This window comes from Penicillium daleae, assembly GCF_028827525.1.
Source record: "Penicillium daleae strain IBT 16125 chromosome Unknown utg000002l_segment0_segment0, whole genome shotgun sequence".
In the NCBI taxonomy this organism is placed as follows: Eukaryota; Fungi; Ascomycota; class Eurotiomycetes; order Eurotiales; family Aspergillaceae; genus Penicillium; species Penicillium daleae.
The window spans coordinates 5,514,460-5,535,648 of NW_026623150.1; the positions used below are offsets into that span (position 1 = coordinate 5,514,460).

At 51.8% G+C, this 21,189-nt stretch overlaps 10 protein-coding genes across 10 annotated transcripts; 4 read left to right on the plus strand and 6 right to left on the minus strand.

Annotated features, from left to right (window-relative positions):
• Positions 1-225: 225 nt before the first annotated feature.
• Positions 226-3,978, plus strand: N7458_002875 (uncharacterized protein; the record flags this gene model as incomplete). The annotated part of the gene is made up of 5 exons (XM_056906258.1): positions 226-231; positions 328-451; positions 517-840; positions 897-1,510; positions 1,570-3,978. The coding sequence occupies 5 exons, from the start codon at positions 226-228 to the stop codon at positions 3,976-3,978; spliced, it is 3,477 nt and encodes a 1,158-aa protein (XP_056770365.1).
• A 354-nt stretch (positions 3,979-4,332) lies between these two features.
• Positions 4,333-5,152, minus strand: N7458_002876 (complex I NDUFA12 subunit family protein; the record flags this gene model as incomplete). Its single annotated transcript, XM_056906259.1, has 7 exons — positions 4,333-4,381; positions 4,440-4,577; positions 4,649-4,718; positions 4,788-4,868; positions 4,928-4,934; positions 5,023-5,043; positions 5,102-5,152. 7 exons carry the CDS (start codon positions 5,150-5,152, stop codon positions 4,333-4,335), a joined length of 417 nt encoding a protein of 138 aa, XP_056770366.1.
• Positions 5,153-5,297: 145 nt separating this feature from the next.
• N7458_002877 (CDP-diacylglycerol--glycerol-3-phosphate 3-phosphatidyltransferase) lies at positions 5,298-7,013 on the plus strand (the record flags this gene model as incomplete). Its single annotated transcript, XM_056906260.1, has 3 exons — positions 5,298-5,537; positions 5,604-5,956; positions 6,011-7,013. The coding sequence occupies 3 exons, from the start codon at positions 5,298-5,300 to the stop codon at positions 7,011-7,013; spliced, it is 1,596 nt and encodes a 531-aa protein (XP_056770367.1).
• Positions 7,014-7,413: 400 nt separating this feature from the next.
• On the minus strand, positions 7,414-8,257 carry N7458_002878 (uncharacterized protein; the record flags this gene model as incomplete). The annotated part of the gene is made up of 2 exons (XM_056906261.1): positions 7,414-7,435; positions 7,767-8,257. The coding sequence occupies 2 exons, from the start codon at positions 8,255-8,257 to the stop codon at positions 7,414-7,416; spliced, it is 513 nt and encodes a 170-aa protein (XP_056770368.1).
• Positions 8,258-9,048: 791 nt separating this feature from the next.
• N7458_002879 (HAD family hydrolase) lies at positions 9,049-9,792 on the plus strand (the record flags this gene model as incomplete). Its single annotated transcript, XM_056906262.1, has 1 exon — positions 9,049-9,792. One exon carries the CDS (start codon positions 9,049-9,051, stop codon positions 9,790-9,792), a length of 744 nt encoding a protein of 247 aa, XP_056770369.1.
• Positions 9,793-9,964: 172 nt separating this feature from the next.
• N7458_002880 (ribosome biogenesis protein LTV1) lies at positions 9,965-11,501 on the minus strand (the record flags this gene model as incomplete). The annotated part of the gene is made up of 2 exons (XM_056906263.1): positions 9,965-11,426; positions 11,482-11,501. The coding sequence occupies 2 exons, from the start codon at positions 11,499-11,501 to the stop codon at positions 9,965-9,967; spliced, it is 1,482 nt and encodes a 493-aa protein (XP_056770370.1).
• A 398-nt stretch (positions 11,502-11,899) lies between these two features.
• Positions 11,900-13,918, plus strand: N7458_002881 (ribosome biogenesis GTPase LSG1; the record flags this gene model as incomplete). Its single annotated transcript, XM_056906264.1, has 1 exon — positions 11,900-13,918. The coding sequence occupies one exon, from the start codon at positions 11,900-11,902 to the stop codon at positions 13,916-13,918; it is 2,019 nt and encodes a 672-aa protein (XP_056770371.1).
• Positions 13,919-14,315: 397 nt separating this feature from the next.
• N7458_002882 (uncharacterized protein) lies at positions 14,316-15,917 on the minus strand (the record flags this gene model as incomplete). The annotated part of the gene is made up of 4 exons (XM_056906265.1): positions 15,833-15,917; positions 15,482-15,727; positions 15,192-15,404; positions 14,316-15,122 (listed from the first exon to the last, which is right to left on the minus strand). The coding sequence occupies exons 1-4, from the start codon at positions 15,905-15,907 to the stop codon at positions 14,316-14,318; spliced, it is 1,341 nt and encodes a 446-aa protein (XP_056770372.1). The 5' UTR covers positions 15,908-15,917.
• Positions 15,918-16,789: 872 nt separating this feature from the next.
• On the minus strand, positions 16,790-17,332 carry N7458_002883 (Spo12 family protein; the record flags this gene model as incomplete). Its single annotated transcript, XM_056906266.1, has 3 exons — positions 16,790-16,880; positions 16,956-17,045; positions 17,175-17,332. 3 exons carry the CDS (start codon positions 17,330-17,332, stop codon positions 16,790-16,792), a joined length of 339 nt encoding a protein of 112 aa, XP_056770373.1.
• A 676-nt stretch (positions 17,333-18,008) lies between these two features.
• Positions 18,009-20,612, minus strand: N7458_002884 (Sad1/UNC domain protein; the record flags this gene model as incomplete). Its single annotated transcript, XM_056906267.1, has 1 exon — positions 18,009-20,612. The coding sequence occupies one exon, from the start codon at positions 20,610-20,612 to the stop codon at positions 18,009-18,011; it is 2,604 nt and encodes an 867-aa protein (XP_056770374.1).
• Positions 20,613-21,189: the final 577 nt, after the last annotated feature.

Sequence of the window (21,189 nt, forward strand, 5' to 3'; positions counted from 1 at the left end):
GTCTTAAACTAAGTTATCGGTAATTTTTTTTTTTTGGGGATAGGGAACAAGCTCGGGCCACATGAAGCCTCGGTAAATTACGGGAATTACGGTCACGGCGATACGTGACCCTCCCTCCACCCCTGGGCGATCATCTCGGGGCCTGGCGAAGTTGCGCTGGTCGACGCATGCCTCACTGTCCTCCTTCATCTCTCTCCGCGCTTCCTTTGCAACCCTCCGGAAACCATGGCGGTAGGTGTCTTGTATCTCTGACCTTGGCGTTGGCATCGTTTACAGCTGCTGCGCCTGTCAAACGAGGACTGTAAACAGCTAACATGTGCGGGCTAGGGAGGCAACCCTGAGAAGGGACAGCGATACATCGCGTCCTTGGACCAGGCGCGGGCCCAAGGCAAATGGGATGAAGTACCTGAATTGATCCGGAAAGTGACGAAGCACGCACCGCATCGCACTTGTAAGCGCGCGCCACTACCGTGCCGTGTTCCAAGTTGACGCTAACGGATATCCTTGCAACCAAAGGCGTTATTCAGACTGCAACGGCCGAATCTCGAGTTGTAACCTACCTCCAGCAGAAGAAATCCTCCGAGTCGGCGTCGACGCCTAACCTTCCTGAGCTGATCCCCGCGCTCTTGACCACCATTGAGATTAATGACGGAACGCCGGAAGAGATCGTCCAGGCGCAGGTATGCCTAGGATGGATCCATTGGGCATTGAGTGAGCCAGCGCTGGCTGCAGGACGCTTACCGAAGGACTTTGCGACAACCGTGGATGAAATGGCCGCCGGAGGGCAGACGCGCTCTGCATGGACGGAAGTCTGCCTGGTCAAGGGATGCTATATCAAGGGTACATTATAAACACAGTACGGATGCTGCGAAGACATTTTCACTGATAATTTACAGGGGCTGCGCAAGCTACGGTTGCTGGAATAGATGAAACACTGGAGACTTTTGCTTCCTTGATACCCTGGCTAAGCAGCGGGAAATTGAGCTCGAATAACGCTCAATTCCTAAGCTGGACCGAGACTTTACTATGCAAAGGTGCTATACTGGCCAGCGAGGAGGCACGTAACAGTTCCCCATACTCCGACCCCAGACATGTGGAGATTGCGCTTCGGCTGTTCCGACTTTGGGCAGCTCTCCCCGCAGTGAAGCAAGGGTTGACTGCTCCCAAGCCTTCCCACCTTGACGTATCCACCTCGCTCTCCCGAACCTCTATTTGGAAGGCGTATTATGGATTCCTCACGACTGTGCTACAGGGTGGATTGGTCTACACTGCTCCTAATGATGGTCCGGAACGCCCCCAACTAGCCAGTGAACTCCGTCGCATAGAATCGATTTGTGAGAACAATCTTCTTCGAGAGGTCAAATTCCCAACTGCCAGTTCCGATAACTTCGAGGTTGAAGAATGGGTGGAACGAGTCATCGGTAACTGGGAAGTTCTCTGTGGACCCCATTGGCAGGATCAAGATCTGGGCGAAGGCGGACAAAACACTGTGGGGCGCAATGTTTTGGATGTAAGTGCAATCAAATTGATACATCAGAGTCATCACACTGACAGAATCACGAATTCCAGATCCTCTATCGTGCGGCAACCAAAACATACCATTCCCACCTGATTTTGCGGCGTCTGTTTCATGTTCATTCCGCCTTGGCGGACTTTGACCTTGCCTTTCAGGCTCTCGATTCCTATATCGAGATCGTCACTGGTGCCAAGGAGAGGGCTGAGAAGGGTGCTGAGTATGGCGAGCTAGAGAAGGCTGAAATCTTCTTACAGACTCTCTCCGAAGGTGTCACTTTGTTGAGCTGCCTCGGTTCCTTCGACGAGGCCGAAAAGGCCAAGAATTTGACCGAATTGATTAGAACCCATCTGGACAAGCAGGGGGCAAGCATACCAGATGGGAAAGCCAATGGCAAACTACTGCTTACCCAAGGCCCGGGCTCTACCACATCCCCTGAGATCTCCCCCGCTGTTCTGGCCACTGCTTACAGGGCAGTTGGGGTTGGTCTCGCGAATTGGGCAAGCTTTACCCCTCAAAATGAAGCACGAGATGAGATCCGTGGGGATGCTGTGGATTACCTGCTGAAGAGTGCATCCCCTTCGCTGGGCAAACAAATGAGCTACTCAACTCTGTACACCTTGTCTCTTGTTCTCGCAGAAAATCGTGACCTAGACACTGCGATTGAGTATGTCAAATCTGCATTGACTTCTCATGGTTGCTCTGATATGTCCGAGGACCTTTCAAGAGAACGAGACCTCGTCCCCATGTGGCACTTGCTTGCTCTGCTGCTCAGTGCGAAGAATGAGTTTGATATCGCCGAACGTTCTTGCGAAGCAGCATTCGAGCAGTTCCCTCCGGAGGTATTTGGCAAGAGCCACATTGACAAACGAGCCGAGCGACGTTCATCAAGGTATTCGTCGCACTCTAAGGAACGGGAATCCAGCTCCAAGCGATCTCTCGTGAGTCGATTGCATGGCCGAGAGAAGGAGCGCATCCTCCAAACTCGCATCACACAACTTGCTTTCGTTGAAGTGATCGAGGGCCCCGAGGCTGCCGTCAACCAGAGTGGGCAATTGCTGAGCCTTTTCGCCACACTATTCAGTGACCTCAATCTCGACAGCGAAGGCACTAAACCTAAGACCGAACACTTGGTACCACCCAAGAGCTCCGCTGGCACAGCTCGGAGCTTCCGTGGCAGCATATTTAGCCGTAGTCGAACCTCTCACCTACCAGACCGTCGAACCAACTACTCTACGGGTTCTATTCCAGCTGTGCCGCCCCTTCCAAATGGCAACACCGGTGGAGCCGAAGCACCGGCTATTCAGATTACGGATGAAGACCGAGGGGGCCATCAAAGCCCTTCGTCTCTCGGAAGGTCTGACTCCAAGAGACTGAAGAAGCGCAGCAGCAGCTTCCATAAACACGAGAGACCCCGAATTGAGGAGCCTCCACTGCCAAATGGGACAGAGTCTCCTGAAACAGTGGGAATTGCGGTTTCTGAAAACCCATCCCCCAAGGCGACATTTCATGCCGCAAGTGGCAGACAGCCATTGCAGCCGATCGCACATAATATCCATCATAGACAACAACCAGCCCCGGCTGGTCATGAACACAACCCACCAATGCAAGACACTCGACTTCCACCCCCGCACCGCTTTGATTCTCCCACGCTTGCCACGACAAAGTTCTCATACGCCCAGTCTCAGAAGCATGCTCTTGGGTTGCTTGTCAAGATCTGGCTAATTATCGCTGGTCTATACCGCCGAGCATCCTTATTTGACGACGCTCGGGAGGCATGCCAAGAGGCCTGGAAGCAGACCTCGCGTGTGGAAACACTGACGGCATCTTTCGAGTCATCGGCTCGAGCTTTTAGCAAGCGTGGTTGGGATAATACTAAGAGCTCCGAAGAGCTGTGGGCTGATGTCTATGCTGAGCAAGGCCTGTTGGCACTGAGCCAGTCAAACCCTCATCAGGCCATGAAGCACTTCGAAGATGCCCTTCTCCGATGCCCCGATCATCCGACAGCAACGATTGCGCTGGCCAACTTGCTTTTGGATGTCTGGGACCAGAAGCTGCCGTTGGAGCCCTCGAATGCTGACGTTGATCTCAACGTATCACGACTGTCACTCTTGTCTAACCTCCCTAAGCCGAAGGTGGCAAATGCTATCTCAATCGATGAGTTGAAGGGACCTGATGCTGAGACTCTACCCACGGCTGAGGCATCCTCGTCGCCGCATGATGTTGATCCAAAGCACCTGCACCGCTTGGCAGCCCGAGATCGCGCTTACGGTCTGCTCTCGTCGCTGACCAAGCTTGGCAGCTCGTGGGACAACTCGGAGGCCTGGTATGCCTTGTCACGGGCATATGAAGCGGGTGATCAGATCGACAAGCTTAAGGATGTTCTGTGGTGGTGTATTGAGCTTGAGGACCGCCGGCCCATTCGGCATTGGTCTAACATTGGATCTGGGTTGTATGTTCTTTGAAAACAAAATCTAAGGGCAGAAAATGGAGGTTGATTTTAACATCTTCTTGTATTTATTTTGACTGATCATAATTGTGCTCGCCCCCCTTATTCCTTCATCTTCCCTCGCTTGAGATACCATTTTCACCACTTGCGGTTCGAGGGTTACTAGAATTTAAGTATATGGAAATGGAAAATTTTGAAGTTTCTGAACTAAACGTTCTCACGAGACCACTAGTGGCACAACTTTATGTACATCTTTCGAAGCAACCTGACTGGGGCAGTTCGAGATTGGAATTAAAAGGCAAGGGAAAAAAAACCAAAACAAGTCAAAGTGCATAAGTTGGATTCATTTTGCTAGCAAAAGCCAACTGCTTTACCGCGGGGCAGCGACAGGAGTCCAGGCGGAGTACTTAGGCCGGGTGCTGTAAAAGGGTTAGATACGACAAGCGAAGGATAAACTCATGAGTGTGGTGTACATACGTGGAGTAGGTCTTGAAGGCAGCACGGCTGAAGGTAGGGTTGGGGCGGTGCTCGGGAATCTCCCAGGTACGCTGGCCGGGCTGGAGGATCTTGTCGCCAGTGGGGGGAGTATCAACCATGTAGGAGATCCAGGCGTGCCTATAGTTCAAATATCAACATCCAAACTGATCCCCATTCGTTTCCCGAGAGCACCCGCGGGAGACACTTACCAGCCAGGCTCAATCTGGTCGGGCTGGAACTCGGGCCAGTTGACCTTGTAGTCGACCCATCGTGTCCGGACTGTAAACAAAAGGCGCTTAGTATCGGTGTTTTGCCGTCGCATTCATCCTGCTGTAAGGATTGTCTTACGCGGCAGCTCCTCTTCCATGTTCTCGTAGTACTTGTTGCCGAAGCGATCAACTCCGATCAGGGTTCCGACCTTGGTATCACCTATAATCGCACCGGGTCAGTCTACCGCACAGGGTCAATTGGATAGAGGCACAACATACCGATGTTCTAGAGGGGGAAAACAGAGAAAAGCATTAGGTTAGTCACTAGCATCCTCAATTTACCCCATCTCCTGTATCCGCGGCGAGAATCGTACCTGCATCTGGTGGCCAAAGTCCTGTAAAAAGGTGTTAGTAACCCGGCTCATCGCAGTCAAAATTGAGCGTCTGGCAAACCTTGAAGCCAATTCGGCGCAGATTGCGCAGTGTCCTCAGAACGGTCGACATCTTTGCGGTGCAATGGGCAAGGATGAGGTCAGGGCAGAGCGTGTGGAAGGTGAGGTCTGAAGTCGGTGTGTTTGCAATGTTTGCAATCGACTCTTGTCACTCCCGATTCAGAAATTCTTCTGGAAGCGCATCTACGCAGCTTACCATGTTCGGGCGCATTGGAGGCCAGTCGCTGCGCTGCGCGGCTCGTCGCCCAATTGCGCGCAGAAAAGTGTGCGATCGGCGGTTCTCTGCGCAGACTGGTGCGAATACCACTGCTGCGTCTGCTCCTTCGCCGCTCGGGGCCATCACAGTTGAGCTAGATCGCATAGCACCCCGATTCGAGATCCCGGCTTCCCAGATTACGATTCTAGATTCACCGGCCAATTTCTATTCGACCTTGAAGGTATATCTTCTGCTATGAGTATTCATGTCTTGCCTCCCAAGTGAAAACTGACTCGCGACTTCGCAGAACAAAATCCGGAACGCGAAGCGGCGCATTTACCTTTCCACATTGTACATCGGCAAGACCGAATTCGAGCTTATTGAGACGATATCCCAGGCCTTGCGCGATAACCCAGATCTCAAAGTATCTATACTCACCGATGCTCTGCGAGGCACCCGAGAAGCCCCCAATCCGTCCTGCGCGTCGCTGCTTTGTTCCCTGGTGTCAGCTTACGGACCGGAGCGGGTAGAGATTCGGATGTTCCATACTCCCAACTTGACCGGTCTGAGGAAGAAATGGATCCCTAAGCGTATCAATGAGGGCTGGGGCTTGCAACATATGAAACTGTACGGCGTTGACGATGAGATCATCATCTCGGGGTAAGTGCCTTTGAAAGTATGCTTGAAGAGGGTTGGAGCTGATGACTGGTTCAGTGCAAACCTCTCTGAGGACTACTTCACAAATCGACTGGACCGATATCACGTCTTCGATTCCAAGGCGTTGACGGATTACTATGCGCGCATCCACCATGTGGTCTGCAGCTTGAGTTTCCAGGTCTTGCCTGATTCTTATAATCACTCAGGCTACCTTCTGGACTGGCCTACCTCTAACGGCGCTCCCTCACCATTAGATAGCCCTCAGGATTTCATTGCATATGCTTCAAATGTGCTCAGTCCACTCATCCAAGCGTCCGACAACAAGCCCGCTCTATCCCCTTCATCTACAAGCCAAACTTTCGTATACCCCGTGGCCCAATTTACGCCCCTGTTGAAACCTGACACATCCACCGAATTTCCCGCGGTCACAAGCATCTTGCGCCTCTTATCTGAAGCACCTGCTTTTGCAGGGGCTCGCTGGCTCTTCACCGCCGGCTACTTCAACATCCATCCTGTTTTGTCCTCCCTCTTGATTTCTAGCACATCCACTGCTTCTGAGAAGCCTTCCACAACGCAAGGGACAGTTCTGACCGCTTCTCCATGGGCCAATGGATTCTATGGCTCCCCGGGCATCTCTGGCATGCTCCCTGCTGCATACACCCACCTTTCGGCACGCTTCCTCGACCGTGTTGCCGCCGCCCAAGCCACCAATTCAATTCAGCTCAAGGAGTGGCGCCGCGGCACTGTCAACACGCCGGGTGGATGGACATACCATGCCAAGGGTCTCTGGGTCACTCTTCCACGCGAAGAACACCCAAGTCTTACCTTTGTTGGTAGCAGTAACTACACAAAGCGAAGCTACAGTCTGGACCTTGAAGTCGGCGCTCTTGTTGTCACGAATGACCAAGACTTGAAGCAAAAGCTCGGCAAAGAGACTCAATGGCTTCAGGAGCACTCAAAACAGGTTTCAAGAGAGGACTTAATGCGTAGTGAGAGGCGTGTTAGCTGGAATGTGCGTCTCGCCATGTGGATTGTCGAGAAGGTTGGAGGAGCTCTGTGATACCTACTAAGTAATTTTTGTCCATTTAAACTTCCGCCCGAGGGTTGACCCAGCTTATACCATAGCATTTTGATCATATTGTCATACTGGCCTCCGTATCCTGAAGATTATCATAAAGGTATCCTTCCTCTCAGCGTCCCGTTTTACAACTTTTCTGGTCTCGAAGATGGGTTAAATAGAAATCAATGTGGTTTTGATTATCAGTCTGAATACTGCACATCTTGGTCTACATTAACTTACTAAATGTCTCCTGTTATAGATACTCAACAAACCTGTTTTTCTCCCATGTGGTATTGGTCTTCATTTAGTCTTAGCTACTTCAACGCTGTCAAGACAAGCCCCCATCGAAAAGCAGGACATTTTTCAATATGATATCGTGGATTCCTAGGATGAATAGACCTTAGATGCCTTCATCGACAGCCCTGTTAGTCGTTAGTTGTTAGTAAAGTCCAATTATTTCCGAATATCTTCAAGATCGAAGCGCATATTCCAATGCGGAACCATGAATCCAGTCCGAAAGACAACGATCGAGGCAATCCGCCGAACACCTTGACCATATGCAGCAAGAACAAGAATTGCAACTACCGTGCCAATGGGAGTCCCCAACAAAGCTGAAATTCAGCCGATGAGTGATTGGAGACAAAAGCTCTGTTTTCCAGAGGTGGCCATGAAAGACCATTGCGATCAGTGAAAAGCTGGGTTAGACAAAACTCTTGGGTTTCTTTATCGACAATATTTTCTACAAAGACATACTTCATGGACGTAAGCTCATACTGTTTCTCGTATGCGGCACCGACGACTTCAGAGATGTACCAGTCGTTAGGGTCAGTAAATCCTTCGACATACTCGATCCACAGAGAGCCTGGTCCCACAACTCCAGAACAGGCTTTGTCTTCCTGTGGTTCTTGAGAGTCGTGCACAACTCTCCAAAACTTGAAGTAATGGTACACAGACTCTCCATCCGGCCTATACCTCTCGAGAGGAAGGCCGACCTCTGTAGCCCATGGGATGTGCTTGCTGTGAAGTTGATGCCCGAGCCATATAGTTCCTGCCGTCTCGTTTGGAAGCAATACTGATGGATGATATTCTATCTCCAAGCAGTCCCAAGTCAATAGAACAGCACCGATATGGCAAGAAACTCGGCCTTTGTCAATCATTTGTTCCCATTGGAAACCGGCCCTCTGCAAGTCGCCGTACCGCCATAGCCCTTGGTTTGGCAAAGAGAGGATATTATCTGAACTCATGGTGGAGATCTCAGTGAGGAAAGCGCTGATGAATGGGTTAGAAAGTTTCAGGGAAAGTGTTAGTGGCTCAATTGTTTTGAAAGTTTTGTGGGCGTCGATAAAGGTTGTGATTTTGGGAGTTTGAAGAAGGTGGAGAGCTCGGCAGTGAAGACCCGATAGAGATTAAATACTCTCTTTCAAGGTTGGATATCAAGCTTGAAAGAAAGAAGCACTGACCAATCTTTGATGTAAGATAGAGCTGTATAGACAAAGAAGTGACTAGACAATGAGATCATGCTCTCGTTGTAGACTCTCAATCAATACATCCCAAAAGACTGCCCAGGCACTTGGATATTCTTTGCTATATTTTCATTTTGCTGGCTACAGGTGAAATGGCATTTATACAATTTAGCTTTCATTCATCCTAGCATCCTACGACCTTTATTATTAGGAGAAAGATTATAAAGGATCTGAATAGTCTATAACTATTAGGTGGTAGCTTTGCAAGAATGGATTTAGAACCCTAGCAGATTTGCTGCTTGCCAAACACTCACTGGACCTTATACTGACCTTAGCTCTAGATATATACTAATTATTAGTCGCATTATTCTACATGGGTTGTGGTAGGTAGCCTGGAGCTATGCTTGCCCCACCACACGTGAGTCACAATCATCAACCCCTCGGTCTCTGTCAAAATGGCGAGGCAATATCGTAATATGACGCGATAATAGTACACGCTGCTTGTCCATGAACTCTTTATCAAGCATAGCTATCTTTTTTGGAACGGCAAATCCTGAAAGAACTCATTGATAATGGACATGATCGAGTCTGAATTCGATCTACGATCAGCCCTATCCTCCAAAGTATGGTTTGCTTTCGACCTTGATGACACTTTGCATGAATTTCGCAAAGCATCAGGCCAAGCTTCACTTAGCGTATTCCAAGCCATCAGTGCCAAATATGGAGAAGATCTTGATGAATTGAGATCTACATATCAAGACATTCTGAAAGTATCAACCGCCCATGCCTTCACCGATGGAAGAACATCGACTGAATATCGCCGAGAACGGTTTACCCTGCTCCTTCAGGCCCATGGAATCGATGAAAGCGAGGACATCCACTATCTGCTTGAAATTTATCAGACCTCACTACGATCCCACTTGACTCTGAAAGCGGGCGCATTGCAGCTACTTCAGACTTTACGGCAACTGCATAAGAAAGTGATGATTATCACCGAGGGTCCAGCTGATGCACAGGAATGGACTGTTCGAGAATTGAGTCTTTGGCCATATGTCGATGTTCTTGTGACAACGAACGAAGCTGGGAAATCAAAAGTTGATGGGCTTTTTGGGGCGGTCTTGAACAAGTATAGCATTTGCCCCGAGGACATGGCTTGCTTTGGTGATAACGAGGTCCGCGATGTGCAGGCAGCGCAAAAAGAGGGTATTCTGGCTATATTATACGATCAGAAACAGAAGAGTCAACTAACCAGTCCTGGTAATTTGAAAATAGTTTCTTGGCACACCTTGCGGAGTATACTCCAGGATGCGAAATAAACCATGTATCGAAAATCAATGTTACTTTTGTTTAGCCATTGTATCAGTCCTAGCGCATATGCAAATAGAGGGAAAGAAATATTAAAAAGAGAGAGCCAAAATCCGAAACTCCGTATCATGATTGGGTAATTCCATTTCAGTGTCGTATCATGCATGCAAATCTCGCATCCCTCTAAGCTTGCCCAGGGACCTTACGGCCATTAGCACCAGCCGACAAGCGAGCGGGACCGAGACCGGAGCGCACTTCATCAAGCATGCGGATGCCGATAGCCTCGTTGCCGTTCTTTCCACGCTTGTGCTTGGTGCCCTTGCGCTTAGCTTGCGCACTGGTGTTGTCGTCCCAGCTGGCAAGGAAGTCATCCATGACGTTGTGGAAATCGCTACGTGAGACTGCGGCGCCGTTTCCGTCGACAAGACTGGGTGCAATTGACGATGCGGTGGACATGCCTGTCATACCGGTAGCCCCGGTCATACCACTGACCATAGACATGCTGTCATCATATTCATCCTCCTCGTCAAGAGAGTACAGAGCCTCAATCTTTTCAAATCGGTCATCCAAGAGCCGGTGGCCCTCGGTACGAGCCAGCGCAGACGAAGTCATTGAATAAGCGGACGGGTTGGTCAAAGCACCCTTACGCTTCTTTCGGCGGATTGGAGTACCACCAGCTGTGAACGCGGTCGAAGCAACGGTACGTTGTTCGGACGGCGCAACCGTGGGTGCAGCTGGCGCGGCAGCCTTACCGGCCTTGGCGTCCTTCTTGAATTTGGCAAACTCGTTCATCCATCCTTGATCCTCAGGGTGCATATCCGGAGCAGGTTCGTTATGCTCAGGAATTTCACCGGGCTCAAGATCCCTGGCGTGGCTCTCCTCTGATGGCACGTCCTCCGTGTGTCGCAGCGCATCAGTCCTATCTGTCTGCACGGGCGCTTTCTCAGTAGCGTCCGACTCCCATCCCTCATCATACTCATCGTGGTCAAACAGAGTATCCTCCCAATCACCCTGATCCAATTCCTCTCCACCCTTCGTCAACTCGCCGAAAAGATCATCATCGTTGTCATCATCAACATATGCTTCATCTTCCAGTGCCTCCAAAGCCTCTCGTAGACGGGGGTCCATATCTGGCTGGAAACCAGCAATCACATCGGGAACATTCTGCTGATCTTGGTACGTCGGCTTGCGAATATATGACGACGCAGTCGAGCGCATGTCGCCAAATTGCGACCCGTACGCGCTTTGCGAATCATCCAGGGAGACTTGGCGCAGGGCATCCTCCAACTTCATAGCCTTCCCCTTGCCCTTGCCCTTCTCAGCCTTGGCCTCCACAAAGTGGGAATCACCACCGCCAGTGCCCAGTTCGCGCAAATGCTGCATATAGTCATACCGGGAGTCGTCGTAGTAGACGCCATAGTTGGCGGCTTCGCCCTCGTTACGGCGGATCGCTTGGCTTTGGAATTCGGACTGGAGCTCGGAAAGGTTCCGGATAGGCTTTTGCGAGGATGTTGATGCAGACGAGGGTGGAGGAGCAGGACCGCTGACTTGGTGCAGGACTCGGTCCTCGGCTTCGGGGTCATGGATCAACGGGTCTTGTTGAGAACGGTGGAAGAGCTGGAAAGTGCTCGCATTTTTCTTGTCACTATAGGGGAGTCAGTGATAGCACTTATACTACGCTGGTTCACAGTTACACTTACATCCACTGGCGGGGCGGCATTTTGGCGTTTGGTGTTTGTCAAAAGAGATGCGCTCAAAAAAAGCGAAAAAAGTGGGATAGATAGGGTCACGTGGGCCTTATCGATGCCTGAGCCCCTCAGGTCCTCATACAGTGGCGGCCTGAAATGACAACGAATTTAGCGAGGAGTAAAAGCGTAAAGCTATGATATAGACCAAGAATCAATATTGATCGCAAATAAGATACTAGAACGACATTTTCCACCGCTAAAAACAGTCGGGATTCTGAGATTTCGAGATTTTCCCCCTCGGAGCCCCGCTGAGTCAGCGTTATCTTATCCGTCTGAATAATCCAAAAGATTTCCCATTTTCAGGCGGGGTCGGACAGATTCTCTTTCTCCAACATCAAGACATCACAGCAGCACCAGTACAACCGTCATCATGGTGTTGGCTAAATCTAAGAACTCCGTGGGGCTGGGCAACAGCCTCATGAACGATCGTTTCGGCAAGGGAAAAGCCTCGAACCAGAAGAAGGCGTCGCACAATGCCATTGCGCGCAAGAATATGATGGGTGAAACCTACATCACCAACGAAGCCCCGGAGGCATCCTGGGTGAAGATGCGCTCTATTACCGAACAAGCCGCGCTCGATGAGTTCCTCACCACCGCCGAGCTGGCTGGTACCGACTTTACCGCCGAGAAAATCAACAACGTTAAGATCATCCACTCCGATCAGAAGAACCCATACCTTCTCTCTGCCTCCGAAGAGAAGAAGGCCGTCAAGAAACACCAGAAGAATAGGGGTCGGTTGACTGTGCCGAGACGGCCGAAGTGGGACTCGTCAACGACACCGCAACAATTGGAGATGATGGAGCGTGAGAGTCTGTTGGACTGGCGTCGAGGGCTTGCAGAGCTGCAGGAGAATCATGATCTTCTCATGACTCCGTTTGAGCGTAACTTGGAGGTCTGGCGCCAGTTGTGGCGTGTTATTGAGCGATCCGATCTCGTGGTGCAGATTGTCGATGCCCGCAACCCCCTCCAGTTCCGCTCCGAGGACCTGGAGAACTATGTGAAGGAGATTGATTCCAACAAGAAGAACTTGCTGTTGGTTAACAAGGCCGATATGTTGACTCTGAAGCAGCGAGAGGCTTGGGCTGAGTACTTTGAGGAGAACAACATTAACTTCCGTTTCTTCTCGGCTCAACTGGCCAAGGAAAAGATGGAGGCCGAGATGCTTAACGAGTCCCAAGAAGATGACGAACTGGCAGAGTCGACTAAAAAGATGAACGTGCAAGATGAAGATGAGGATCAGGAGGAGGAAGAGGAAGAAGACGATGTTGCTGCCAAGCTCGCCGCCGACCCAGACCAATCCTTGGGACCTCATATTCTCGATGTTGATGAACTGGAAGAACTCTTCTTGGCCAATTCTCCAGAGACTCTCCCACAGAGCGAGGGCTCCGATGCTCCTACTAAGCACAAGACCACCATTGGTCTGGTCGGTTACCCCAACGTGGGTAAGTCCAGTACCATCAACGCCCTCCTCGGTGCGAAGAAGGTCTCCGTCTCTGCCACTCCTGGTAAGACCAAGCATTTCCAGACATTGTACCTCTCCCCGGAGATCATGCTCTGCGATTGTCCCGGTCTGGTGTTCCCCAACTTCGCCACTACCAAGGCCGACCTGGTCGTGAACGGTGTGCTGCCCATCGACCAGCAGCGTGAGTTCACCGGTCCTTCCGGCATTGTGGCACAGCGCATTCCCAAGCATTTCGTGGAGAACGTCTATGGTGTGAAGATCCGAACCCGTCCTCTGGAGGAGGGCGGTACTGGTATTCCCACTGCCAGCGAGCTCCTGCGTGCCTATGCTCGCGCTCGTGGCTTCTCGACCCAGGGTCTGGGCCAGCCCGACGAGTCCCGTGCTGCCCGATACGTCCTGAAGGACTACGTAAACGGCAAGCTTCTCTTCGTGCACCCACCCCCCGTACCCGAAGGCGAAGAGCCCATCGACCCGCACGTGTTCAACCAGGAGCTGTACGACATTGCCCATCTCCCCGCAAGGCGCCAGGCGCTCCTCGCGAAGACGATCGTGGACGTGGAGACCGGTGCCGATGGCGACGCCGAAGCCGGTGCTGAACCTGATATCTCTTCTTTCCTGTCCAAGCCTGCCGACAACCAGCCAGGCCTACGGTCTCGCAACCTCGACAGCGGCTTCTTCGGCACCGGGACCGGTCCCTCTGCCGGTCGTATCAGCATGCCCTTTAACCACAAGTACACCGAGCAAGGTCAACAGATTCGTCAGAATCTCACCGGCCGGAAAGAGCGCATGATGATCGCTCTCGAACGCGGCGTGGATGTCTCCGAGGTTCGGGATTCGGCCGCCGGGTCCAAGAAGCACTTCAAGGGTAACAAGCGCCGGGCCAAGGCCAAGCGTAACAACGGCGAGGAGACGGAGGACTTCTACTAAAAGTGACAATTTTTTTGTGCGGTTGGTTCTTGTTTTACCTCGGCCGGCGAGTCGAGATGGACGGTTTATGCCTCGGATTTCCGTTTGAGATGTTTTCCCTATGTGCCAGACACTACTTTTGGATATTTGGAGGAGCTTGCTGGAGATGGTGGTGATGGTGATGGTGATACGGAATGTGCATATCATGTTGGACCCAGTATCTTGGATAGACATTTGCAGGCGTTTGGGGAGTACTTAGCATATATTCAATGCACTTATACCACATTTCACCTGTCCACAGAACTACAATCAAAACTACTAGTCGTAGACCCTCCATAGTCAATGCAGAATATTAGAATTGTCATTCTGTTTTCATATCAAACATATAAACTATATAAGTTGGGCAGTAATATTCTTTCTACAGGTGGCTCTTGGCCTTGAACCCAGAGGCAATCAACAAACGATCCGACTCCGCCTGCTGCCACTTCAGCTTAGCAGTAACAGCCTCCTTGCGGGCATTGTTCTCCCGCCGACCCAGCTGCTGCAAGTGAACCTCATCAGGACCGTCCGCAATACGCAGCGTCCGAATACCAGCCCACAGATACGCGAGCGGGGTATCCTGGCAAACACCCGCAGCACCGTACGCCTGCACCGCACGATCGATAATCGTCAGCGCCGTCTGCGGCACAAGAACCTTCGCCTGAGCAATCTCCTTCAGTGCGGACTTGGCATCGCCCTGGTCAATCTTAATCGCGGCGTTCAGCACGATGAGACGAGCGGCATCAACCTCAATCCGCGACTTGGCGATCCACTCGAGGATAACGCCGTGTGCGGACAGAGGCTTGCCGAAGGTCTGCTTGCGGTCGTCGTTGACGCGGGCGATCAGCCACTCGAGAGCCTTCTCGGCGGCGCCGATGGTGCGCATGGCGTGGTGGATGCGGCCGGGGCCCAGACGGCCCTGGATGATCTCGAAACCGCGGCCCTCGCCGAGGACCATGTTGGAGATGGGGATGCGGACGTTCTTGAAGCTGATGTGGCCGTGGCCGTGGGGGGCGTCGTCGTAGCCGTAGACGTGGAGCATGCGGTGGATGGTTACGCCGGGGGTGTCGGCGGCGACAAGGACGACAGATTGCTGGCGGTAGGTGTCACGGTTGTTGGGGTCAGACTTGCCCATGACCAGGTAGATCTTGCAGCGGGGGTCACCGGCGCCGGAGGACCACCATTTCTGGAGGGTGTTAGAATCGAGATACAAGATAGGTATCAAGGTATGTATGGAGAATGGAGTGGTGCTTACGGAGCCATTTAGAACGTATTCGTTGCCCTCACGGCGGATGTCCAGCTCAATGTTGGTGGCATCACTCGACGCAACATCGGGCTCGGTCATCAGGAAAGCAGAGCGAATCTTGCCCTCCAACAAGGGAACCAGCCACTGCTGCTTCTGTGCCTCGTTGCCGTACTTGGCCAGCACCTCCATGTTGCCAGTATCGGGGGCAGCATTGTTCGTAGCCTATCAAACAGAAACGACCACGTTAGCTCCTCTGTGTCCAAAGTATCTCTCCTTTCCCAAGTTGGGGTGGAACTCACCTCCGAGGCAATCTTGCTCTTGCCCAGCAGCTCGGCCATCAGACCGTACTCAACATTGCTGAAGCCCGCACCCTGCTTGAAGTGGTTCTTGGGCAGGAACATGTTCCACAGACCGAGCTTCTTGGCCTTGGCCTTTAGCTCCTCCATGATGGCGGGGGTAGTCTGCCATCGCTTCTCACCCTCGCCCAGCTGGGCGGAGAAGACGGCATCGGCGGGAACGCAGTCCTTCTCGACGAACTCCTCGACCTAGTAGATGCCGACGTATTAGCCCAATGAACCTCGGATATCGGGGGTCATGCTAGGGGATCAGGTATGGGGTAAGCAGCGTGGGGTGCCAAGGGGGAGCATTACCAAGTCGAGAGTCTTCTTAGCCCGATCGCTGACGAAGGGCTGAGCGATTGGGGGGATACGAGTAGAAGCAGACATGATGTGTGATGAGGGGGAGGGGGAATGTAGTCAAGAAAGAGAGGAGGAGCAGCGAAGCTGAATATAAAGCCAAGCCCATTGAGAGACTGCGGAGAAGCGCTGTGGAGAAGCCGAGCGTAGCGGACTTTGCCTCGGCCCAAGTGCGCTTAACTAGCAGACCTGCAGAGAGTACCTCCTACTTTAAATACGCGGTTTTATTAGCTCAACGTCCAGAATACTACAGACCATGCTGAATGTAACCAATCTGAACTCAGTTTGGGCTGATTATAAATCAACTCCCGGGTATCTTTACTGTCAAGTTGGTAGTGAAAACGTACGATTGAGGGGGTTGAATCCAGCCGGCTACGGTGTTCTTCTCAGCCTCGGCCAGTTCCCCGGTGTATACGACCACGCCACATTTACGATCGAGCTACTCCATTTACTCGATTTTGTCAAGTGAAAAGATCACCGATTTTCCAATTGATCCTTTCCAAGTTCCCATTGTACCATATCTAAGCACAAATTACCCCGAGAAGCCAAAGAGACAGAAAACAGAAGAGTCCAAACCCCCCAAGCACAGAACCAGTAAAACAAGAGAAGAAAAGAAAAAGAACGGAAGAAGGCATTGCGGGTCATCACAAAGGAAAAAAAAAATAGAAGAAAAAGGGCAGAAGTGAGCGAGGCAGTATACAGTCCAGGATGGGACGCATACTCGATCGATCCAATCTACCAGGAAACAGAAATGATCCAACCATTCCTGTTTCCTAGTAGAAAAACTCCCAAGTGGCTAGGACGACCAGCACCCCCAACCATCCGAGTCATCTGGAATCCAGCGACAGAGTATAATCCCAAGTCCAAAGACACACTGACACGCAGCAAGAACTGAGTTAAACCTCTCGGGGTTTATTCGGTCGCCTGGGGTTGCCCGGCAGACGAAGATTGCTCATAGCTCTTCTTGCCGAGCTTCGCGAACAGCGACTGAGGCTTTCCGGCACTGTGAGAATAAGTGATTAGCACCCGTATTCTCCTTCCAGAGAAGGATCTTGCAATCTGCAGCGAGACTACCTACTTCTTAAACCGCTTGCCCTTGATATCGCTCAACTTCTTCGTGCACGGGCTCATAATGTCGTCGGACGGGGAGACGTAGGCAGTCGGTTGTCTAGCATAGTGGATTAGTCTCAAGTCTCAAAGAATCAAACATGATGCATCCAGTCTGGCATTGTTCTGGATCTGGGTGCTCATCTGGGTGCTCGTCTGGTTGCAAGATCATGCGCTGGGGCACACTTACTTCTCGCCACTCTCCAATTTCCCCTGCAGCATCTGCCGGTGGTAGTCCATCGACGAAAGATCAGCCTTGAGATCGGACTTGTCGCCCGAGGAAGCATTGGCGAGGTGCGTGTTAGTCGGGCGGTCCGCGAGAGGCTGCGCGTGTGTTGTGGAGTCCATTGTGAACGTGTGGGTGTGTGGATGAATGTGCGTATATAGCTGTGGATGGGAGTAGATGAAAACTCGAGACCTTTAATGGAACAAGTGATTTGTATAATCGTTCACGAGTGCAGAGCAATAAATGCGGAGGCAAGAGAAGCAGTCTTCGGAGATCGTGGATCGGATAAGAGAAAAAACGTGTTGTTGGTGCAGGCGAAGAAAAATGCCGTTTTCGATTGTTGGCAGGGCAACCCGGCCCATGACTCAATTCAATTGCCTGCTCCAGGGCGGGCTTGAATATGACGCACGGATGTCGGACATTCCAGGATTGGGTTTTACGTTAGTCTTCTTTGAGAGCGAATTTTTTATTATTACGATGGGTTTATTTGTTTGTGGTCCGTGACTGGGGAATCTGACAGGAATTGTATTCAAGTTTACAAAGTCGAGGGTGACTGTATCAAAGCACAAATAACAACAATGGGAATCATTTCGTAGACCAGTCATACAAACATACACTTGCCAGATCAGAGATCAAGGACTATGCCCGGAACGCCATGCAAAAAGTCATAAACAGACATTAAGGGAACCCCCCCCCCCAAAAGACGAAAAGAAAGGATGAAACATGATGCAATGGGATGCTTGGGCAATCGCCGGGCGGATCATGATCAACGCACAAAGATCCTACCTGCAACCAGTCTCATGACAACCGACGAGGTTCCTCTGATGGAGTCGAGACCGAAGGTGCAAGGATAGTATCCTCGCCGTCGCCATTCAGATCCAATTCCGATAGGTGAGCATTCAGCACGGGCGGCGTGCTATGCGACCGGAGCTGCGGCGTGCCCAGCGTAGGCAACGATATCGAATCGGGAGACGGGGATTGTGGGTGCTTCTCCTCTTCGTCGAATTCCCGAGAGACGTCTGAAGTTGGCGTGGGCGGTATGTACGCCACCTCGGGGCTATTGGGGCTATCCTGCGACGAGGAACTATCCGACAGGTTCCGCCGATGGGCGGAGTGCTCTTGGTACGAGGATGTCGGCCGTGTAGACCCTGGGCTGGCAGACGGTGATTCGAAAGGAGGGGAAGAGGAGCGCAGGCTGTAAGACCGAGCCACCATGCGTTGGACGCGAGGGAATTCCATGTAAGTGCCGACGGATCCTCGCGAGAATAGGACTACCGCGAAGCAGCAAAGCACCATGATACTTTGGATCATGGTGACTCGTTTCTGGAAGACCAGCTCATCGGCGAGAACGCCGAGTTGGGCACTGAGAGAATGCACTTCTTGGTGGTACCGCACACGCTGGTGCTCGAATTCAAAGGCGACGGATTTCCAGACATGGTCGTATTGTTCGCGGAACTCTTTGAGTTCGTTGAGTACCGTGATGTTCAGGTTTTCGAGGAAGGTAGATGTCTTTGCGAGTTGACGTTTCTCGACTTTGTTAAATGCATCACGGAGGATTCGAGATTGCTCTTCGATGTAGAGCAGGGATAGCGTGGAGTTGGATTCCAGCATTTGCAGCCGCTTATGGACGGATTTAAAGAAGGATTCCTGCGTAGGCGGATTGGGGGATGGAGGTTGGGTAGAGGTTGGTCGAGTAGACTCTTGTGGTGGACTGTTTTGCTGCTCTTCTTTAGGATTGGTGGTGGTCTTCACCGTGCTTTCAACGGTAACGTTCTGTTGGGACGCATCTGTGACGGCAACTGGGGTATCAGGGGTCGCAGGTACAGGTTTGGCCGAATCACCAGTCTTTCGAGCATCTTCCGGGACTTTGGGTGGAACGACAGTTCCGGATTGAGAGGTAGAAGCTGCATCTCCCGGTGTGACCGTCGAGTTGATGTGCGATGGTAGTTTGGTCTTGGCCGGCGGGACAATCTTCTCGGGCCTGTTCGCAGTGGCAGTCTCTTCATCAGGTCTGCAAAGATCAGACAGAAAGAGAGACCCTCCCAAGAGAAGCGATTCAACTTCCATGAGAGGGTTGGGACACATCTCATGAATCTGTTCATACTCCTCGCTCTCAATCGCAATCTCTTCAATACGGGCTTCAAACTGCTGAGCCTCGGCCTCGTCAGAGACCTCGGCAGTCTCCACCGTTTCCACAACCTCCGGCTCCGCACGATTAACACTCTCATCATGCTTATACTCCTCCATCATCGTAGTTCCATGAACCCGGATCAGACTGAGGGGACAGTAAAACTCGTGGCCGTAGTGGGTCAAAAACTCAACCCGCAAGTAACGAGCCCAGATCAGCGAGTTCTCGACCGCAAAGGCTTGCACCTCGCGAGTATTTCTCGCTTCAAAGACTCCCAATTCCTTCCACTGGTCCGGTTTCGCAGGGTAGCGATCCGAGACACTCACGCGGAATGTATGGAAGATCGAGCTGAAGAACTCGTAGTTCGCGAGAACGACCGTATCCACTAGGATATCGTCGCATAGCTCCAGAATCAGGAACTTGTTGTTGGCGCGACACTCGTTCAGCATGTAACTATCCTTATTCTCAACGAGCACCGCTGACGAGCCCTTGCATTCGGGATTTGTCTTCAGCACCGTCGCTGCGCAGTCAAAAGATGCATAGTTGAACCGCTCTTTGCAAGTTGTGCCAGCATCCTTGCGCCGGGAGACATCTGGCTGGGGCGCAGTCTGGGTATGGGCACCACCATTCTCCTCGTCATCCAACTGGTCGGCATATTGGGACGGGATTGGGGTTGCCCAGGCCGTCGGACTGGCCTCGGGCGTTTCAGCGCCGAACCCGCCAAAATCCAATTCAATCTCGCCATCATCTCCTAGAGAATCCAGGGCATTGTTAATACCCGGTTGCCGCCGGCCTTCCTTGCCAGCTGCCGCAGCACGCCTGCTGCCTCCAACATTTTCGGCTGATTGCCCGACCTTGGCCAAATTCTGTTTCTTCCAATCCTCGAATGAAAGAAAGCTCGAGCTGTCGAGTAAAGAGTCTGCATCCGCTTCGTGATCTGGATCCTGCGCTGCAACAGCCGGTGGTGTTCCGCCCACCGCGGCAGTTAAGGGTATCGTCGAGGTGCTATATCTACCAGGCTCACTGGACTGAGTAGAAGCTGTTTGTTCCTGTTCTTTCCCCTGACCCCAACGAGTTTCCCAGCAAATCGGTTCCTGGAATAGCTCTGCCTCTACCTCCCACACATTCCGAGCCGGACACGTATGCAAAACGATCGCCCGATCAGCCGGTTGTGTAGAGTTCTGGACTCCATTTCCGCATATGGGAGCAGAAAGCGCCAGTATCACTGATGCATATCGTAACCATGTAGGCCACGACCGCCGAGCAGCCACCATCTTGTCGCTTTGTGAGCGATAAGCCGAGGGCTTGCCGCAGGTCTTGCAATGACTCTTTGGCTTCCTAGCCCCCGTTGAACACCCCTACCAGTAACCACGGGTGAGCACAGGCTAATCCAACGAGCCTGCTTGGGTCTTCGCTCCAATTTAGCCGGTATTTATGATAAAGGCATTGTCGTCGACCAAAGGACGAGAAATCTGGAGGTCCGCCGAGCGGTATCGGTGCGTCTAGGGAATTCGAAGGATGTGGTCGGTGAGATCAGTCGCGGGACGACATTTAAGATAGTGCGTTGGGCGCAGAGTTGCGGTGATGGCGCCAGCGAATTCGGGGGCCCAGGAGGAGATGAATGGGGCTTTTTAAAGCACTAACAAGCGAGTCGACTGAGCTCGCAACGAAAGTGGATCGGTGGCATCTCACCCGTTGACAGACTGGGGTCACCGCCCTCTTCACCGCCGCTTGGACCTTGTACTTATCAGTCCATTCACACCGCTTTCCGCTGGGCAACTATATAGTATGTCTTTCATTTGAATGATGGCTGAGAGGAAGCCTCAGCTAGAGCCAGAATTTATATAAGTT